General features: G+C 59.3%; 2 protein-coding genes and 1 long non-coding RNA gene across 24 annotated transcripts in view; 2 read left to right on the plus strand and 1 right to left on the minus strand.

The window, feature by feature from the left end:
- Vav2 (vav guanine nucleotide exchange factor 2) overlaps nt 1–9,090 on the plus strand; it is a 161,574-nt gene extending 152,484 nt beyond the window's left edge. For 4 of the 5 annotated variants that reach the window (XM_046465435.2, XM_046465434.2, XM_046465437.1 and 1 more), the window contains exons 24-28: nt 1,215–1,302; nt 2,249–2,372; nt 2,955–3,020; nt 3,756–3,910; nt 7,108–9,090. In XM_046465435.2, coding sequence (XP_046321391.1) covers nt 1,215–1,302; nt 2,249–2,372; nt 2,955–3,020; nt 3,756–3,910; nt 7,108–7,155 — 481 coding nt within the window. In that variant the 3' untranslated portion in view covers nt 7,156–9,090. The remainder of the gene's footprint in view (nt 1–1,214; nt 1,303–2,248; nt 2,373–2,954; nt 3,021–3,755; nt 3,911–7,107) is intronic. The other variant, XM_046465436.2, reaches the window with a different exon arrangement.
- On the minus strand, nt 9,084–18,994 carry LOC124107439 (uncharacterized). 14 transcript variants are annotated; one of them, XR_006856392.2, is made up of 6 exons: nt 18,638–18,994; nt 17,442–18,043; nt 14,305–16,648; nt 14,009–14,053; nt 9,461–13,223; nt 9,084–9,334 (listed from the first exon to the last, which is right to left on the minus strand). It is a non-coding gene; the product is annotated as an uncharacterized LOC124107439 (long non-coding RNA). The 14 variants fall into 14 exon arrangements; XR_009228755.1 differs by lacking the exon at nt 18,638–18,994 and having other exon boundaries at nt 17,442–17,602; nt 17,736–18,551; XR_009228756.1 differs by lacking the exon at nt 18,638–18,994 and having other exon boundaries at nt 17,442–17,614; nt 17,736–18,551.
- Sardh (sarcosine dehydrogenase) overlaps nt 18,522–18,998 on the plus strand; it is a 50,224-nt gene continuing 49,747 nt past the window's right edge. For 3 of the 5 annotated variants that reach the window (XM_046465430.2, XM_046465423.2, XM_046465427.2), the window contains exon 1: nt 18,522–18,642. The gene's annotated coding sequence lies outside the window, so the exon portion shown is untranslated. The remainder of the gene's footprint in view (nt 18,643–18,998) is intronic. The other 2 variants (XM_058585952.1, XM_046465422.2) reach the window with 1 other exon arrangement.

Genomic DNA, 18,998 nt, shown 5'->3' on the forward strand with positions numbered 1-18,998 from the left:
TACCACGACCCATCACCTTCCCAGGAGGCCCCACAGATGTTTGCAGCCTGCCACAAATGCTCCGGCTCTAGAGTACAAGAGCAAGTGGCCAGGGTCTGCTGGGATATCAGCTGAGGGGACCTGGCGGCCTTGGAAGGATCTGCTCTCTGCAGAGTTTATGTCCCCCGCTGGGAACACCTAGGAGTGTGAAGCACCGTTCAGGGCCAGCCTCCACAGCTCTGGAGGACAGCCATGTGTGTCCAGCACTAGGTCTGTGGCCCAGGCAGAGCAATGAAAGGCAGGGCTCTTGGCCCTGTAAGAATACCAGGGGCGCCTTGCATGTGTCGCCTGAGAGCACCTGAGCGCCATCAGACAGCCCGGCCTGGGACCTGGGGGTGGGGCGGGCTTGGTCACAGCCCTGTGCAGTCCAGGGAGACACAGAGAGGGCCTCTGCAGAGGCCTGGAGCAGGGGCCTGGCTGGTTGGACGCGCATTTGCATAGTCGCTGTTTTTTGCTGGTTCCGGGTGTCGAACCGTCCTAGCATTCCGGGATCTGCCCCCAAGCCGGGTGTGTTCCTTTCCCCACGTCAGGCTGGGTGGAGGCGCACCCAGGGAGACGCAGCCTGGTGCTTACTGGTTGAGGATTCCTGCATCATGGTCACCAGGGTGCTGGCTTCAGTTGCATTCCTGGGACATCTCTGGCTCTGGTGTCAGATGCTGTAGGCTGGGGTGGTGTCTGGGGATGACGACAGGGAGGCTCTCCGGGTAGGTCACGCTCCAACTGAGGCCTGCAGCTGGTGGGGTGAGGGGGTGGCCAGGCCTCTGACTGGCTTGTGCTTAGCGCCTCTGGACAGCAGCCGGAGGAGTTAGGAGCTGATGTCAGGGCTGGGCCCAGCTGCTTCCTGGGAGGAGGAGGGTGCTCCCCGTGCCCAGAGCTGATGAGCAAAACCCCAAGAAGAGGTGGCAGCGGGGCTGGAGAGTGGAGAGCCCCTGAGAAGCTGGTGGCATGGGTTGCCCGCAGGTGTGGGCTCCACTGGGCAGGGAGGGCAGGTAGACCAGCCCAGGAATCTGCTGAGGCCCAAAAGGGATGGGGCAGGGTGTGGGGGTGAGGAGAAGCAGCCGTAGCAGCAATGTGGGGCGAGGGTGGGGTCTCTACTCCAGTAAACGTGGAGCAGGTTGGACACCTAAGGGCCACAGGCCTCTGGCAGTGACCACCGGGCCCCTGCATTTGCCCAGGTTCAACGATGAGGTGAAGCACATCAAAGTGGTGGAGAAAGACAACTGGATTCACATCACAGAAGCTAAGAAGTTCGAAAGTCTCTTGGTATGTGCGTCCCTGGCTCCTGCCGCTCCTGACCCAGCCACGGGGCCAGGTGGCCCCGCATGCCTTCCCTGCTGGCCACCCCCATCCCACACCCTTCTCCTTGGGAGGAGTGATCCTCCCAGTGTGGGCAAGACTCGGGGAAGTCGGTCTGTGAGGCACCTGGGGACAGGCCGGGCATGTCGAACCCCTGACTTGGGACTTCTGACCCCCAGAGCCAGGCTCAGCAAACCTGGCCATGCTGTCACCATAGCCCTCCCACGCAGATCTTCCTGGGAGAGCAGGAACTGGCCTCCTGTAGCTCCTCCCCAGCCATCCCACCTCCCCAGGGCCGAGGCCACCAAGCCCAGTCAGGACGAGGTCCTTCCTCGGAGGGTCCTTTCTCCGTCATAAACGTTGTGCATTGGGACTGGCGAGGACTGCGAGCTCTTCCTCCCTCTGTGCACAGAGTCAGAGTGTCTGCTCCCAGCCCCCAAACAAGACCCGCTGTGGCCCTCGGGGTGAGTCCCTGGAGCCCACAGCCTGGCGCAGGAGGTTCTCACAGGTCTTGTAGAAGCTGACCTGCTGGCCAGGCTGTACCGAGCTCGGACTCTCAAGGTCCGGAGCGTTTGACATTGACAGATCCTCCCCAGCTGGTCCTCGCATCTGCCGTGTCTCTGGAAGCTTCCCCATGCTGGGCCTGTGGTGGCCAGTGTCCCCCTCTGTGAAGGCTGCGGGCAGCAGCCATGTTGCCCAGCCTGGGCCTTCCTCCACATCATTCCTTGGCAGTGTCCTTACTTGCTGGGCCAGAGGTCTCCAAGACCTGACCTCGCACCATGGTCTGGGCTGGGGAGCCAGGAGCAGGGGGTTCTGGGGGCCAGGGAGGAACCATTCCCCCCATGAGACCCTGAGGGGGTGGGGCGGCCAGGCCACCTGGAGGCAGTGGCCACGTCAGTGTGAATCCCTGCAGGAGCTGGTGGAGTACTACCAGGGCCACTCTCTCAAGGAGAGCTTCAAGCAGCTGGACACCACGCTCAAATACCCCTACAAGTCCCGGGAGCGCCCTGCATCCAGGACCTCCAGCCGGTCCCCAGGTAATGTCCTTGTGTGGCAGCGACCACTCTGGCTGCTTCCAGGGCCCAGGTCCTCACTGCCCACCTGCCCTCAGGAGTCCACCCCTGGAGCCTGACCCAGGCCCTCCATTGTCCTACTCTGCGAGCCTGTGGCCCCCTCCCCTTCCATGTGGCAGACGGGGACCCACGCCTGTGCTTCCTGCCCTAAGGACAATGCAGGAGGTCCAGGCAGAGACCCCCTGCACTCGAGAGAGGCCTCTGACAGAGCAGGGTGGCCGCCTGTCCTCAGGTCCCTCCCTGCCTTGCCGTGGGAGGCTGCCTGTCTGTAGATGGGACTCTGAGGCCCGGAACTGGGAAGTGACCTGCTTCAGGCCACTCAGAACTAGGAGCAGGGCAGAGCTACCCCAGGTGGCCCCTGTCCTCCAGCCTGCGGGGACCTGTGGCCATGAGTCCCCCCAGGCAGAGCAGGGGACGGGCCACGGGCCCTTCGTGAGCCCGGGCGGTGTGCCAGGTGGGGGCAGCAGCCGGCGGGAGGGGCGCGGTGGCTCTGGAGGGCACGGTGGAGCCGTGCTGCCCCCCTCTCACGCGTCTCTGTCTCCGCAGCCTCCTGTGCCTCCTTCGGCTTTTCCTCTCTCAGTCCTCAGGGCCCCTCTGCCCCCTTCTGGTCAGGTACCGCTGCTGCGCGGCCCCAGCCTGGCCTGACGTCCAGGGTGCAGCCCCGCCCGGGGCAGGGAGGAGGGGGACGCTGGGCTGCTGCACCTGAGGGCTGGACAGGCCAGGCCCTGCCCGCCACCCCCCGGCACCCCTGCCTGATTGGCTCTTGTCCTCGATCCTCAGGAGCTTTGCCTCTGGCCAGGGAGCAGCCGGCGGCCACCCCGGGTCGGGGTGCACAGGCCCTCTCCACGGCTAGGAGGGGCGGTCGTGGGACTTGGGCGTGGGGAGGACGGGGTCCAGGTCAGCCCTGACTGCACGGCCTTCCGTGGCCAGAGCCAGAGCCCCTCCCCAGTGGCTATGTGTGTCCCCTCAGTCACCGTCATTGTCACCTGCCCCTCAGTTTGCTGGGTTCCGGGCTGAGCTGGTTCGGAGGGTTTCCAGGTTGGCGTGGGCTCTGGAATTGGCCCACTCGGGAGCCCTGATGGTCAGAGCAAGGGCACTGCCCCTGACCCAGGAGGGTGCTTGTTGCCCAGGACTGCTGTCTGGCCCAGGTGGTGGCAGCTCCCACCCTCTGCTCGTGCGAGGACTCAGGCATGCCTGTGACCAGACCCGCAGAGGAGCAACAGAGCCTTTCTGGGCACAGGGCCGGGCATGGGGCACGGAATAGGGGAGACCCAGCTCAGCCCGAGGGCCTCCCAGCCCTGGCTGGACCCCTCCTGCAGCTGTATGATGGCGCCCTGTCCCCAACAGTGTTTACTCCCCGGGTCATCGGCACGGCTGTGGCCAGGTACAACTTCGCTGCGCGGGACATGAGGGAGCTCTCTCTGCGGGAGGGCGACGTGGTGAAGATCTACAGCCGCATAGGTGGGGACCAGGGCTGGTGGAAAGGCGAGACAAACGGACGGGTAAGCCTCCCCTCCCCACGGACCCCACACAGTCGTCCCTGGGCGTCAGGGAGGTGGGCCTTCAACACAGGCCTGGTGGGGGACTAGCCTCCCCACAGCTACATGGTACCCAGCCCTGTGCCAGGCAGCCCCAACCACCATCTCCCTCCTCACAGCAGCCCGGAAGGCTGGTGTCCCTGGGAAACTGAGCCTCCAGAGTTTCCCCTGGCCCCAGGTCTGTTGGATCCAGCCCTCCGGGCCACGGGCCCACATTGGATTCGGTCTGGCTGCCCTCATGGGTGCTGCAGGGAGCCAGGGATTCCTAGTTTTCATATCTCTGGCCAGTGCCCAGCTCTGTCTGCAGAGGGGAGGCTGTAGGACTGTGAGTTGGGCCCGGTGTCCTGGCCCACCCCCCACCACTTGCTAAGGCCCCGTTCATGCCCTGCACGCACCACATCCCCCATCGGTTTACCCTTCCCTGCACCACATGGGCCCGGTGACTTCTCCTCCTGTAGACCCTAAGATTCTGCAAAGCCCAGAGCCCCATCTGGAGCCCCTGGCTTTGTCCCAGGTCTCTGAGCATCTTCATCAGGGGACAAGAGCATCACGTGCTACTGATAGGAAAAGCCCTACCTTTCAGGAGACTGCAACCACCCACAGGCCGGCAGGCTGGACTCAGGGCCAGTCTTGGCTCCTCTGCTGACTGTGAGGTGGTCTGCCTGTGCCCCTGAACCACCCTTCAGAAGGGTGAAGGCTGCTGAGACCTAGGTGTCGACCTGGAGGGTGCAGGCCACTAGCTCTCAGTGCAAGCAGCCGGGGCAGGATAGCACACACCTGGGTCCTCACCAGGTCCAGCTGGTTTAAGTTGAGAACCCCTGATTTGAGCCTTGCTAGGTAACACCTGTCCACTCAACCCTGCTGTCATTGTCAATGTCCCTCTTTACCCCTGACAGTTCTTGCAAAGTGTGCTCTGCTGATTGACAGCAGCTCTGCTTGGCTTCATGTTTTCTGTAGCAAGCTCTCTCCCTCTCTGCTACTTTGGACTTTTCTCCTCTTTATATGTGAGATAGGTTTCTCGTAAGCATTGGGGACCTATTAAAAGCCAGTCTGGTCTGACAGTCTTTTTAATCCACACAGTGATCCGTTTACGTTTAATGCGATTACTGGGGTGTTTGGGTATAAACCAGTCACCTGCCTGCTCCATCTCTTCCTCCTCCTCCTCCTCCTCCTGCTCCTCCCCTTCCTCCTCCCTCTCTTCTCCTTCTTTATTTTATTTATTTTTATGTGGTGCTGAGGATCGCACCTCGTGCCTCTTACGGGAGAGGCAAGCGCTCCCCCATTGAGTTCAGTCCAACCCTCTTCTTTCTTGACGGCTTCTGGATTAACCAGCATTTTTCTCCGTTTGTCAGTCATGGGCTCCCTGAGGTCACAGCAGCATCTCGACTGCTGAGAGCCCCTGGGTTGAGCATTTTCCCTGCTCCAGAGGCCACGTGAGGAACCCACCACCTGTATTGTTCATTATCCTCCAGACTCAGGTTCAGGTGTACCCTAAGTCTGTGTCCTTTTTTGTTTAGAGTGAACTGCAGAAATGACCTTCCTTGACCCCTATTCCCTAAGGCCAGGCACGCCCCCCTTGGATGTAACACAGCGATCTAACCTGCAGTCCATTTTCAAATGTGACTGTTGTCCCAGTGACGTCTCTTCCAGTTCTTGGTTCTTGGTCCTGGATCCACTCCCAGGTTCTGGATGGCATTACTTGTCAGGACCCATAACTTTAATCTGGAACATTCCTCAGCCTCTCTTTCCTTATAGGACTTGGACACTTTTTGAAGAATTTGGGCCAGTTATTTTTGCAGAATACCCTACAGTCTAGGTTTGCATGACGTTTCTTCAAGGTTTGGGTGTGGATACCACAGGGAGGGTGCCGCTCTTAGGGTTAGGTGCCGTAGCACATGGTGACGTTTCCCTTGTGACTTGTGACACGATTGCTTGCTCCGTTAGGGTGTACCTGCCACGCTCCTCTGTTGTGAAGTCACCTCCCTCCGTAGGCCCGTGATTTTCAGGGTGATTCAGTTGGCCCTTGTGCAGGGGTCTACATCCATGGGGTCAGCCAACCGTGAATCAGAGAGGTGCATATTTTTAAAAAATATTTATTTTTTAGTTGTAGCTGGACGTAATACCTTTATTTATTTCTATGTGGTGCTGAGGATGGAACCCAGGGCCTCGCTCATGCTAGGTGGGTGCTCTACTGATGAGCCACAGTCCCAGCCTGAGAGGTGTATTTTTAAACTTGCATCTCTGTTGAGCTCGTAGGGACCTAACTTTTTTGTCCTTTGGCTCTAGCAGTGCATTCTAACAGCCGTCTACGCAGCACCTGCCCAGTACTAGGAATTAGAGTACATCCCCAGGTGGTTTAGTGCATGGGGGGCTGCGGTAGGTGATGGGCGTGGACACCCCATTTCATATGAGACTTGAGGGGCTGCAGGTTTTCCTGTCTGAGGGGTCCTGGAACCAGTAACCAGGGACATCGAGGGACAGCCACATTCAGGTCGGGACAACGTGTTTTCCTCGGGTCTGATTCTTTTCTGCCTGCGGACCCTCTGAAGCCAATTAGGGCCGGTGGGTTTCCAGTTGCTCTGTTGTGGGGCAGGCCGCTCAGAAACACCAACTCCCAGTTTGGTCCAAAAGGAAGAGTCTTTATTGTGCCCGGCTGGGGCTGCTCCTCAGGACCGAGTTGTCCCTGCAGAAAACAGCCTGGAACCTCCCCCTTTTAGTGTATTTAAAGACAAAACCCCACCTGGGCTGACGGAGCTGAGGGCAAGAGGGCACAGGAGCAGCAGTGAGCGAGACAGTGCCGTGGGTACACCCGTGTCTCCCTCGGGACTCTCCAGGTCGAGTACAATTAGAGTGGTCACTAACGTCTCGACAGTCTCTGACAGGGTACGACGTTACATGCATAAGAATGGCCATTTTGTGGTGCCACGTGTGCTCTGCTAGGTAACTACAGATGGGTACAGAGGCCGGGCTTTCCCGTGGGAGAAGCATTTCTTACATGACATGGAGTCTCAGGGTGAAGTGGAGTCTGGTCATTGTCCACGTAGCCCGGCCCATAACAGCTCTTTGGGGCCCCCGGCCCTCGGCCTCTCTGCCAGGCCCCTCTGCGTGGTCCAGGCTGAGAAGCTGGCTCTGCAGCACCCTCCTCCCCGTGTCTCTTTCAGATCGGCTGGTTCCCTTCGACATACGTGGAAGAGGAGGGTGTCCAGTGAGGAGGAGAGCGTGGACAGGACCCCGGATGCTCATGGAGAGCCCCCGGCCTGCAGTCCATCTCGGCCCCTCGGCGGCTCCCGGGGGAACACCTCCAGCCTTCCAGTCGCCGGCAGCCCATGGGGTGGGGAGGGTGTTCAGAACCCTAACGTCAGGCCGTTCCGCCACCCCTGTCCCTGGGCACCCGTCCCTGGGTCTGCTCCTTGTACATAGAGGAAACCGGGGTGAGCCCCACCCAGACTCTGGGGGAGGGGTGCGTGGCATCACAAGCCTGGCTCTGGTGACAGCTGAGTCCGGAAGGGTGCCCTGTGCCTTCTGGCCGAGATGTGTTCAGGAGCTTAGGATCAAATAGCAGACGGTGTCCTGGGGGTGCTGGGGACAGCGGAGGGACCCACTGGTCTGGTGCTCAGCCCCTGGGCTGGCCCTCCTGCTTCTCTGCTGCTGTCGGGGCCTCAGGCTGTGGAGGAGGAGGCCCAGGGCCGGGCTGCTTGCTGTGGCCTTGCTCAGCTGGGCTGGGCTGGGGTACGGGGGAAAGCACACGTGTGACCCTGTCACAGGGCTCCTAGGACCGTCCCCGACTTCCTCACCGAGACCCTACTGTCAGGGCCCTCTCTTGGGGGGCTTAGGAATGATGACATTGCTGTCCCCACCCCGAGTCAATGGTACTGCTCTTTTCCTCCCGAGAGCCTTTCCTGGGTCCCGGGGTCCAGGGCTGCCCTGCCCTGCCCTGCTGCCAGGCCCTCGTCTTCCGTAAACCCCAAAGGGAGGGAGAGAATGATGCCCCTCCCTGGGCCCCTGCTGCCCACCTTCCTCTCCAGAGGGACCCACTGGGCCTCCTGCACCCTGCACCGTGGCCCCGGGTCCACCAGCCTTTGCACAGACGTCGGCCTGGCCTTTGGTGGGTCTGCCTCCAGGGGCTCCTGCAGCCCTCCTGGGCCTGTGGCCAGCCTGAATAAGTGCTCTTGGGGTGGCTCTCCCTCCTCCCTCCTTTTGGTGTCTCCTGGCCTTTGACCTCTGGCTGGCCGGCCAGACCTGGTTTCTCTACCCTGACATTTGTGAGACCCACGACCCTGGCCCCTCCCAGATCCCACCAAAGCTTCTGGTGAGACCTGGGCTTCCTGCTGCCCCTTCTGCCCTAGGTCAGCTGCAGAGCATGAGTGGGGGGGTGCGGGAGGCCGTCCACTGGGGGCTGGGCCTTCCTGGGGGAGCCAGCTGAGGTCACCCCAGGCTCAGTGCACCTACCCAGCCTCCTGGAGGGTCAGGAAGACGGGAGCAGCAGGAAGGAATTCCGCGGGGAAGGTCTGAGAGGGGGGTACGCAGGGCCTGGGCGGGGAGGTGGCCTTGGCGCACTTGAGCCCCGGTGCAGCGGGGCCACCCAGCACTTGGCGCAGACCTGTCGCAGCCAGCCCGGATGGCAGGGAGACCCCAGCCCCTCTGTGTTTACCGTTGTCCGTTCTTGTGGTCTGGTTTGGGGTTTTTGTTGTGTTATGTTTGGCCTGTTTGTTTTTTAAGGGGAACAAAGTTTATAATTATTTCATCCAAATCTCCTATTAGTATCTGTGAATAAGGAAGAGATTTTATAGTAGCAAGAAAATGATGTATATTTTAGTTGGTCGCCGAACAGGTCATCCTGAAAACGAAGGACAGAGAACAGATGACCTGGAGCCCTGGTTTCTGTGAATGTTGGCATCTGTTTGGTTTGGTCTGCGCTGTACCAGGGAGGGTGGCTGGAGGCCCGGCAGTCCCGGCGGCGGACGCCTCTGGAGTGGCTGGGGACCAGGCCTGAGGCCAGCTGTGAACACTGGAGCCTGACACATGAGTCAGGGATCTGGGGTCCCTCGGCCACGAGACCCCAAAGGGAACACAAACTGTACATTTGCCACTGGGTTTTTCAGACCACGGTTCTTACTGCAAATAAACCTAAGTTCTTTTCTGCAGTGGTTTTTAGCCTTTTGTGCCTGGGGGAGGAGGGAGTGGCCGGCTTCCTCCCCAGTCCAGCAGGGTCTGCCTGGCCTGAACCTGGGGGCCCGCCAGCACCTCTCCAGCTGGTGCAGTGTCCTGTGGAGCCCACCAGGTGGCCTCATGCACGTGAGGATGGGATTCAGACCTCCGGCCTGCTCCTTACCTCCCGGCCTTGCTTTTTTCTGGAGTGAAAGTAGTGCTCCCTCACCCAGGCGAGTCCTGTGGGCTGTGACAGAAACCCAGGCAACCAGACTTCGCACCTCCCCTGCCATCAGGAGCCCAGGCTCCTCCCACCCCCACCCCCACCCCGGGTCTCCCATCCTCAGCCCACGTTTCCCTCCTCACAGTGGCCTCGTGGTCCATCATGGCTGCTGGAGCTCCTGCAGGTGGGGCTCTGGGAGGAAGCAGAGGTCTCTATGGCTCTGTAGCCGGTGCCTGATGACAGGGTCACTCCTGGCTCTGGTGTGACTGGAAAACGCAGAGTCCAAGCTGAGCACCCAGCTTGAACATGGGGTCCTGTTACTAAGGAGATGGCAGCGAGGCCAGAGGGTGGGCACCCAGCAGCCCTTGCTGTGGCCTAGCTCATGGTCACTGAGTGAGCCCGGGGGCTCAGCAGGTGTCAGTTCTTGTTGCAAACCAGGGGAGGGTCTTCCCTTGGCCCGTCCAGCCTGTTCCCTGGGTCACAGGAACCCCAGCCTGAGCAGCTGTCCCTCCCTAACCACGGGTTCAGAGGCGGGTCCAGTCTCCCAGTGGCCCCCTGTACATTGCCTCTGTGCAACGTCTTGGTCGGCTGGGCTGCGGTGGCCGCTCCAGGCTCCAGCCTCAGCAGGAAGCCTCGTTCCTCTGGGTTCTGGAGGCCCAAGTCCAAGGTCAGGGTGCGTGGGTCTGGCAGAGGGCTCCCTCTCGCCGTGTCCTCGCTGGCGTCTCCTTGCTGCGTCCCTCCCCAGGAGAACCCAGTCTTGTTGGAGTCTAGCCTCGGCCTCCTTAACTGCCCCTCCTTGAGGACTTGCACCTGAGGTGTGCTGGGAGTGGGGCTTCCACACACGGACTGTGGTGTGCACAGTTCAGCCTGTTCACACCTCGCAGTGCACACGCCCTCGTGTCACACGTCCAGGCTCCAGCGGCCCCTGCTGGCCCCTCACTGGAACAGAGTGTCCTCCCCACAGGCAGAACCTGAACGCCCCTCTGAGGCCTTCCCCAAGAGGACTCCTCTGGGTTTCGCCTGCCCGTGAGCAGCCCGCACCTTCCTGCTCCCTGTACCCATGAAGGACACCCTGGCCTCCTCAGCTGGGCCAGGGATGAGCTTGTGGCCCCAGGTGGGCGGTCAGCAGCCTCGCCTGGGACTGATGGCGAGACCACCAGCAGCTCGGGGGCTGGGCTGAAGCCTGGGTTGTAGGGGCTCAGCCCAAGGACGGGGCAGCGGGCAGGAGGGCGGGGCCGCTCCAGCCACTGTTCACAGTGGCCCTTCTTCCTTGCTGCCAGCACCTGCCCTCCCAGGCCAGCTATGGTGGGCGCCTGTGGCCACCAAGAGTCACTCTTGAATCGACTGGTATGGTGCAGAAACCCAGCCTCACGCAGGGGCAGGGTGGCCTGAGGAGGCTCTGGTTTCCCCTGTGTCCCCGCGCCCTCGCGCTCGCCCCCGCCCTGACGCTCTGGAGGGTGGACATCTATTCGTGTGGGAGCGAGTAGTTCCCACCCAGCCCACTCTGGGCTTCTCCTTTATTAACTGTTGGAAAGGTACCAGCTGTGTGCTTGTCACTCTGTCATTTACCCGTCACTTGGCTGCCTCACCCAGGCCTCGACACCGAGCAGGACTGCCCAGGCGCAGCCAGGCCCAGCTGGCGTGGGGGCCCCTCTACCACTGTCCCCGACTAGGACTCCACACATCACAGAGGTACACAACGTGCATGGTGATGCTGGCAGAATGGGTAGAAAGGCCCTGGGGCTGAGTCCAGGGTGGCTGTGGGGGCTGGGCCCTGGGGCTGGGCCTGGGCGTCCAACTCCCTGGGCATCAGGGCCAGGACTGCAGAGGCCAGGGGCCAGGGGCCGGGGTTGCCCTGCTCAGGGAGCTCCCACCTTGCCGAGCAGTAGTTAATGTGTCTGGAGAAGAAACCCAAAGTCACAGGCAGGACAAACCTTCAAGGAGCACTTTCAAGTTTCCAGAAGTAAACGACGAGAGGCCCAGGGTCAGTTCACGCCCCGTGGTCAGCCCTGGGGTGTGGAGGTAGAGGGGACCCACAGGCGTCCAGGCACAGAGCTGCTTGGGAGCAGAAGCAGCAAGCTGGCCTTCAGCATTGCCTAGTGACATGACACACTGGAGGAAATCAGGGGACACCTACAGTTTCCAGGATGCAAGTGAGCAGCTTCGTCCCACCCAGATCACCCAGGTGAGGCTGCAGGCATGCCTCCGGCTGTTCTGTGCCGCTGACAGCCCTCCCCGCCCCAGCCAGCCTCTGTCCAGGCCACTCACAGTGAACTCTCAGGGCCATTTTCCTTCCCAGACAGCTCTTCTACACCACGGACGTTTACATCTCAGTGTACGGGCTTAATCTCAGGTTAGAAACAACCAAAGAAAGATTTATTGACCTGGCCGGCATGGTAATGCACGCCTGTAACTCAGTGGCTTGGGAGGCTGAGGCAGGAGGATTGCAAGTTTGAGGACAGTCTCAGCAATTCAGTGAGACCATCAGCAACTTAGCAAGAGCCTGTCTCAAAAAGGGCTGGGGATGTGGCTCAGTGGTGAAGCACCCCTGGGTTCCATCCCCAGTACTCCCCCTCCCCAACCAAATTACTGAACTGGAAAATGGTACTGATGAAACCCCTGACTCTGCAGAGATCAAGGGGGTGCGAGGAGGAGGGCTTGGAGCTCCCACAGACTCCAGGCGGAGGCAGAGTGGAAGAGCTGGAATCCAAGGACACTGGCTGGCTGTCCTCCAGGAAGAGTGACGGAGTGCAGAGTGCAGAGATTCAAGAATGCCAGGAAGGGCAAATAGAAATGCAGATCCTGAGCCGTCCTAGTGAAGCCGCAGGGCACTGAAGACAGTTCTGAGAGCAGCCAGAGAGCAAAAGGTCACCCCGACTGAAACCAGTCCACAGGGACGCTCCGCTGCAGCCATGGCCTCTGGAAGACAACAGGACTGCATCCTCCAAGTGTCAACCCAGAAGTTTACACGGAGGAAAGAATGATTTTCAAAAACAAAGGCAATATAAAGGCTTTTTAGACAAACGAGCAAGAAATGGAAAGTTCAGCTCAACAGACTATCTACCTGAGGGAAGTGCAGTTGTGCTGACTGGTTAGGCCAACGTGGGGGGGGGGGGTCAGAGCCAACGCTGACAGTGGATGTTGAATGGGCTTTACCTGGTGCAACTCAGGTACATCCAGGCATGTGCCAACAGTATCACGAACTCGGTGGGGGTGTGATGCACAACACGGTGTGCTCGGGCCACTGAACCCTTGGTTGGTTGGAAGTGGGGAAGGATATTGGCTGATGACCATTAGTTCTCTAGTGCTGTGCAGCAGTCGACATTAAGAATCCCCATAGTGGATCCAGGGTCAAGGCCCAGGATCCAGGCTGGCCCATGTAGACTCAGGACCCAGGAGACTCAGACACCAGGTCATCCCTGCCAGGCCGGCTCTTGCAGCCCCAGTACCAGGCTGACCTCCACTAATTTAGCTTCTCTGACCCCAGGCCTACCTGAGTGAACCCTGGCATCAGGGTGGCCCCTGTGGACTCAGGACCAGGCTCATGCCTGTGGAACCAAGCCCAAGGCCCACCCAGTGCCAGGCCATGCCCTGTGGACTCAGGCTCAAAGCTCACCCCAGGGAAAGTTTGGATCCATGGACCTAGGAATCAGGCCAGCCCCACAGACAGTTTCCAGGTACCGCTCCCCACTGCAGACCCAGTCAACAGGCCTACTCCAGTGGAACGAATCTCCAGGTCCACCCCAGAGGACCCAGCCTCCAGGTCCACCCACCCAGTGACCTCAGGACTCCAAGCAGTGTGCCTGTCCATGGATCCGCCAGCTGGCCTGCCCAGAATCCCTCTGATAAGTGGACTGGTGCATGGATTTCCTTGCAGAAGCCAGGGAGCAAAGACCATAGAGGTTCCTGAAAGGAAAGTGACCACAACACTCAGAGCAACCAAAAGATCTTTATTGCAGCAGTGCAACAGAGGAGAAAAGAGAGAGAGAGAGAGAGAGAGAGAGAGAGAGAGAGAGAGAGAGAGAGAGAGAGAGAGAGAGCACACGCAAGAGAGAGACAGAGAGGAAGCGCACGCAAGAGAGAGACAGAGAAAGCAAGAGAGAGGGGCCCGGCAGAAGGGAGTTTTTATAGCCCAAATCTAATGAGGTCTCTGGGTCTGCAAGCTGCCTTGTTGACACAAGGGGGGTTACGTGTTTGGCCTTGAGCAGGGGGTTGAGTGTTCAGCCTTGAGCGGGGGCTTGGGCGTTTGGGCTTGAAGCAAATAGTTGATAAAGAACCAGACAGAGGGTTTCAGAGGGCAGGTCATCCTGCAGCTAACTTTGTTTGGCATGCCCTGCAGACAGCTTACTCAGCCTGTCCTGCACCTAACAGTTCCTGTGTCTTCAAATGCTCAGACCCAAACTCAAGGCAACAGGGTGGGAAGGATCAGGGAGGCATGATACAACTAGGCACCAGTGACTGGCCCTAAGGCAATGGAGATCTTTGAACTTCCTGACAAAGAACTCAAAATAATCATCTTGAAGAAGTTTGGTGACCTACCAGGGACACAGGTAATAAATAGGAAAGGGGTGCACAAGTAGAGGGAGGATCCAACAAAGATAAAAACCATAAAAAAGGAACACAACATCCTGGAGCTGAAGAACACGATGACTGAAATGAAAAGCTAAAGAGAGCTTCAACAGCAGACTTACCAGCAAGCTTGAAACAGGTTGACAAATGCAGGTTGTCTAAGTTTCCTGGTCAGAGGAACAAAAAGAAAGAACATGAAAGAAAGCCTTCAGGATGTATGTGGCACCCTCCCGCAAACCAGTATGTGCATTCTGGGAATCCAGGAGTCCACAAAAAACAAGACCTCTTTTAAAGCAATAATGGCAGATAATGTCCCAACTCTGGAGTGGGAAATGAATATCCGGATCTCCAAAGTCAAGATAATCCCAACGGATTAAATGTATATAGTTCAAGTCAGCGAAATCCCAGAACTGGGTACCTATCCAAAGGAAATGCATCAGTGTGTCAGAGAGATCTCTGTGTGCTCAGGTCCATGGTGAGATTGTTCCCAAGGGCCAAGACATGGAGTCAGTCCTCCTTAACAGAAGGAAAGCCTGTCATTTGTACAACGTGGATGAACCTGGAGACACGGTCAAGTGAAATAAGACAAATGCTGCGTGGTCTCACTTTTGGTGGATCTAGAACAACTCAGACAAGCAGAAAGTGGATGAGTAGTGGCTGGTGGGGCAGTACTCTTACATGTCCTCACCCCAAGGGAATACATAGCTACGGGAGGTGAGGGGTGTGTGAGGGGCCCTGCTGGGCTGATGGTCTCACCACGCCTTTCTTGTCGCATGCTGTAAACACACTGTGCCATCGTCAATTACGCCTCAACGAAATGGCAAAGTAGTCAGGGAGGATGTGAGAGAACTAGTGAAGACTGTCTAGGAGGACCCCGCCCTCTGTAGGAACCTGGCACCTTCTGCTGGGCCGTAAGACAGGTGTCAGTGAATTCCCCGTCTATCAACTGGCTTTTCTCACGGTTCCTGAGTCAGGAACCAATAGCAAAAATCACACAAGAAATCTCTGCATGTTTGCAAATGAAAAAACACGCTTCCAAATGATGAATAATCCAAAAGGAAGTTATAATGTAATTGTAAAATTCTCAAATTTATTTCTAAGTTTTAAATATGTTGAAATGATAGAAAAGCTTCACATCGAGACGTGGAGTCCTGCTGGGCCCACGGGGCAGGCCCTGGGCGGCCTTGCGGCTGGAGCTGCATAGGAGAGGCATGGGGTGTGTGCTTCCCTTGTGGGCCTGGTCATCCCTCCAAACACCAGGGTGCATCTCCCCTGAGCATTTACAGACCAGCCATTTACAATGTAATTTTTCCAATTAGAAAGTTTACAGATGTATTAAATGTGCACAAATTATGGGGCTTTGAAATGACGCTCTTCCTGGTAGCTCTGTCCCCTGGCGACTGGTTCTGCGGGGGGCAGTGGTGGTCAGGCAGCTAACAAGTCTGCTCTCCCTCTCGTGACAAGATTTTACAGCATCCCGGTCAAACCCAGACCCCTCTCCTTCAGTCTCAACTTGGAACATTTATTCTCCTTAATGATTTTACTGCTTCTGGAAGAACCGAACTCTCTCGAGTATCCAGGAGCTGCGGAGGCTCTTTTTTCCCCTGGGTCCCCTCTGAATAATTACCCCCCACCTGCATCCAAGCCCTTGGTCCTGAGGCAGATGGATGTGATGAGAGACCCCCAGCCTCAATTCTCTGCATGTCCATATGAAGGCAAGGCTGGGCAGGTTGGGGTGACCGTTGGCCAGCTGGAGGGGAATGGACAGCCCATCAAACAAGACGGTTACTTCTTACTCCCCAAACGCTCTAGTGACCCAGGCATAGGACCGTGCTCCTCGGTGTCCTGTACAACCTCCTTGGTGCACGCTATGGTCTGAGATGGGGCTTCCGCTGCAGGCTCTGATGTCACCTTCCAGCCAGCAGAAAGGAGAAGGGGTGGGAAGAGGGACGCTCCGGCTCCTGGACACCTCTGGAGGTTTGCTCAGCACTCCCACCCACGACAGCTTGGTCATGTGGCCATGCTGGCTGTAGGGGAGGCTGGGGCGTGGGGGCTGGTTCTGGGCCTTGGTACCACAGAAGGAAGCCTGGATGGGGAGGGTGGTGAGCAGCAGCCCTGGCCAAGACCACCCGGCCTCGGGGGCTGCCTGGCCGAGAGAGGGTTCGTCCTCCTCCCGGTGCGTCTTGGGATTGACAGCCTCAGTTCCCATGAGGAAGGCATGGAACAGTGCCCTAAAACTTCAGGGTCCGGCGGCCTTAGTGCAAAAACTACCCTGGAGGGATACCCTCCTGGTCCACACAGGCAGCTGCACCTTACTCTGCCAGACTTCAACGACACAGAGAGAAGGCCACTCAGAGGACCGCTGCTGCTTCACCTCACACAGTGGCTCTTGGGCCGACACTTCTTGGCCGAGGGAAGCTCATGGCCTTCCTCCTGAGCCTGGGTTCCTACCTGCACTCCTGCACACCCGCACACGCACCTCCGCACACGGGCACACCCGCACACGGGCATGCCCACACACGCACCTCCGCTCACCAGCCACCTGCACGCCCTCACACCCTCACACTCACGTCCACTCGCCAGCCGCCTGCTCACCGGCACGCCTGCAATCCTTTTTCTGTGTCTCTTTGACAAGCTTACTGTGTTCCTTGAGGCTGTGGCCGCCCTGGAGTGTGGTCTGGGAACGGGTCTGAGAGCCCGGGCTGTCACTTCAGTGGGAGGTCTGGCCTGAGTGTCCCTGGGTCCCCTCCTGGTCCAGGGTCCTGCAAGGAAGTAGTACCCACACATGGCCAGTGTCTCCTGCCATGGCTCAGCCTCCTCAGGCCCCCACCCAGCCTGGGTGCTACTGTTCTCACCCTGGCCCCCCAGGAGGCCATTCCAGCTCTGGGACCTCAACACACTGTGACTCCTCCACTATCTGTTCCTCCTGAGACCCCCCCCCTTCCCCGCTGATTCGCCACCCTAGGGTGTCCTTCGGAGGTTCGCAGTGGCCTGTGGGTGGGATTGGCAGGGCAGCGTCAGGAATTCCCAGACCCTGGCTGGAATGGCTAAGCACTTAGAGGCCAGTGGGCAAAGAGACGGGTGGGACCATGGCCAAAGGGACCAGGTGTCCCAGAGCGATCCCTATGTCCTCACTTTCAACAGAGCTTGGGAGTCTGGGTGCTCAGGGGAGGTCTCCAGGGCAACGGGTGGGAGAGGCAAAGGGCCAAGGGCAGCTTGGGACCCTCCTCGGGCATCTCCCCTGGGCGGCTGGCAAGAGAGCCCCAGAGGGGCTGGGTGGTGCTCACGGGTCCTAGAACAGGGCTGAGCCAGGGTCTGCCTGGGCCACTGCTTGTCCTCCCTTCCCTCCAAACACCGTACAGGAAGAGGACCTGCCCCCGGGCCTGGGCACAGCCCTGAGATGCCCACCATGGGCAGGAAGTCCCCCAGGGCCTTGTGCTCTGTCCTCCTGTGGGACAGCGTCAGTGTCCATGGCTGCAGACACAAGGCCCGGAAGATGCCCAAGGCAAGCAGGGTACCTGCCCATCAGGGCCAGCGTGGGGGCGGCCATCCTACCTGCCACGTTTGTCCCGCGGCTTGGTGCCTGGCTGGTCACGCCTGCCCTGGGGTCACAGGTGGGGGGCCTCTTTGCTCCGAAAGGACCTGGACTCCCCTGGGATGCCTCCCTCTTTTTGTCAGGGCTGTCAACATTCCATCTTCGTGAATCACAAGGACATCTGGTGGGAGGTCTTTTAAAAAGTTAAAGGTCCTTCATAGAAAAATAAAATCTCGATGGGATAAACTCAGCCCTCAAAAACTATCTGGAGATGTCTAGGCATGAGTGGGGGACCCGAGCCGGGGGCTGTTCACCTCAGTCTGCTCATCTCCACAGGGGAAGCGGTCATTCCTATCCATCAGCGAGGACGTATACACGGTGTGGGGACAGTGGTCAGCACACTGCCCACTCAGTCAGCCGCCATGCCAACACTGCGTGGAGGTGACGGGGCCAGGCTCCCAGGCTGGGCAGGGCACTCCGTCCTCTCGGTGGGTCAGAGGTGGTGTGGGCATGGCCCTCCTGTTGTTAGGTCCCCACGCAGAGCCTCTCCCATCCCTCCTCGGCTTCTGCCCAACAGTGGGCAGCTGGTGGACACCCCCGACATACTGGCAGGTGGGGAGGGCTGTGGAGAAGGCCAGGTGGGCCAGGAGGACAGACGGGCAAGTCCCCACTGTTCTCATTGGGATTGGTGGGTCTGGGAGGGTCGTGGGTCGGGCAGCCCTGGCCCCAGAGCAGTGTCCACCAGGATTCCCAGCCCACTGTGGCTCTGTTCCTGGTGCTCTGACGGAGACTGGGAACTCAGACCGGCCCTGAACAGACCTAGCCGGGTCCAGTCCAGCGTCTCAGTGGGGAAACTGAGTCTGCAACGGTCATGAGAACAAGCCAAGGCCATTCAGGTTGGCAACAGGGCCCTGTCCTGGTCCCTGGACAGAGCCTGACCGCCTCCTGAGCTGTGCTCCGGCACCCAGGAAGGGTGTTCCTTCCCCTGTCTCTGACCCGAACAGAGTGCTAACTGGCCTGGGTCGATGAAAGTCCTACAAGGCTGACCCTCAGCCAGGCCACCCCCAGCCACCACCCCTCGTCCAAGGTCCAGGTTGCAACCATCACCCCTGCTGGTCTTAGAGTGCAGGAGAGTCTCTGCTCAGCACTGCCCTGGGGCTGCACCTGTGGAAGCACCCACACCCCACCCCGTGCAGGGGACCCTCAGGGGACCCACCTTGGGTGAGCAAGCCGAGGCTGGAACACAGGCACCTCCAGGGAGCCCCTGCCAGGGAGCCCCTGCTGGAGGGCCTGGACAGCCGCCCAGCTCTTCCTGCCCGCTGGCCTGCGCAGGGTTCCTTCGGGGGCGGGGGCGTGGGCCAGGGCAGGCCGGGGCAGGCCGGGGCAGGCAGGGGTGCCTGGGATCACCACAGTAGCCGGGACCCTGTGTTGGAGATGAAGTGAGAGTTGAGGTCACCTGGCAGGCCACCCACTGTGGTGGCTCGGGGTTCACAGCCTGCTCTGCCACAGGCCAGCAGATCTGCCCCTCGGCACTGGGGAGCCTTGTGGGCGGTCCGTCCTAGCTGGTCGTGGGCGGG

The sequence above is a fragment of the Marmota monax genome, unplaced genomic scaffold (assembly GCF_021218885.2).
Source record: "Marmota monax isolate L192 unplaced genomic scaffold, Marmota_monax_Labrador192_F-V1.1 WCK01_AAM20220418_F8-fsc00167, whole genome shotgun sequence".
Classification (NCBI taxonomy): domain Eukaryota; kingdom Metazoa; phylum Chordata; class Mammalia; order Rodentia; family Sciuridae; genus Marmota; species Marmota monax.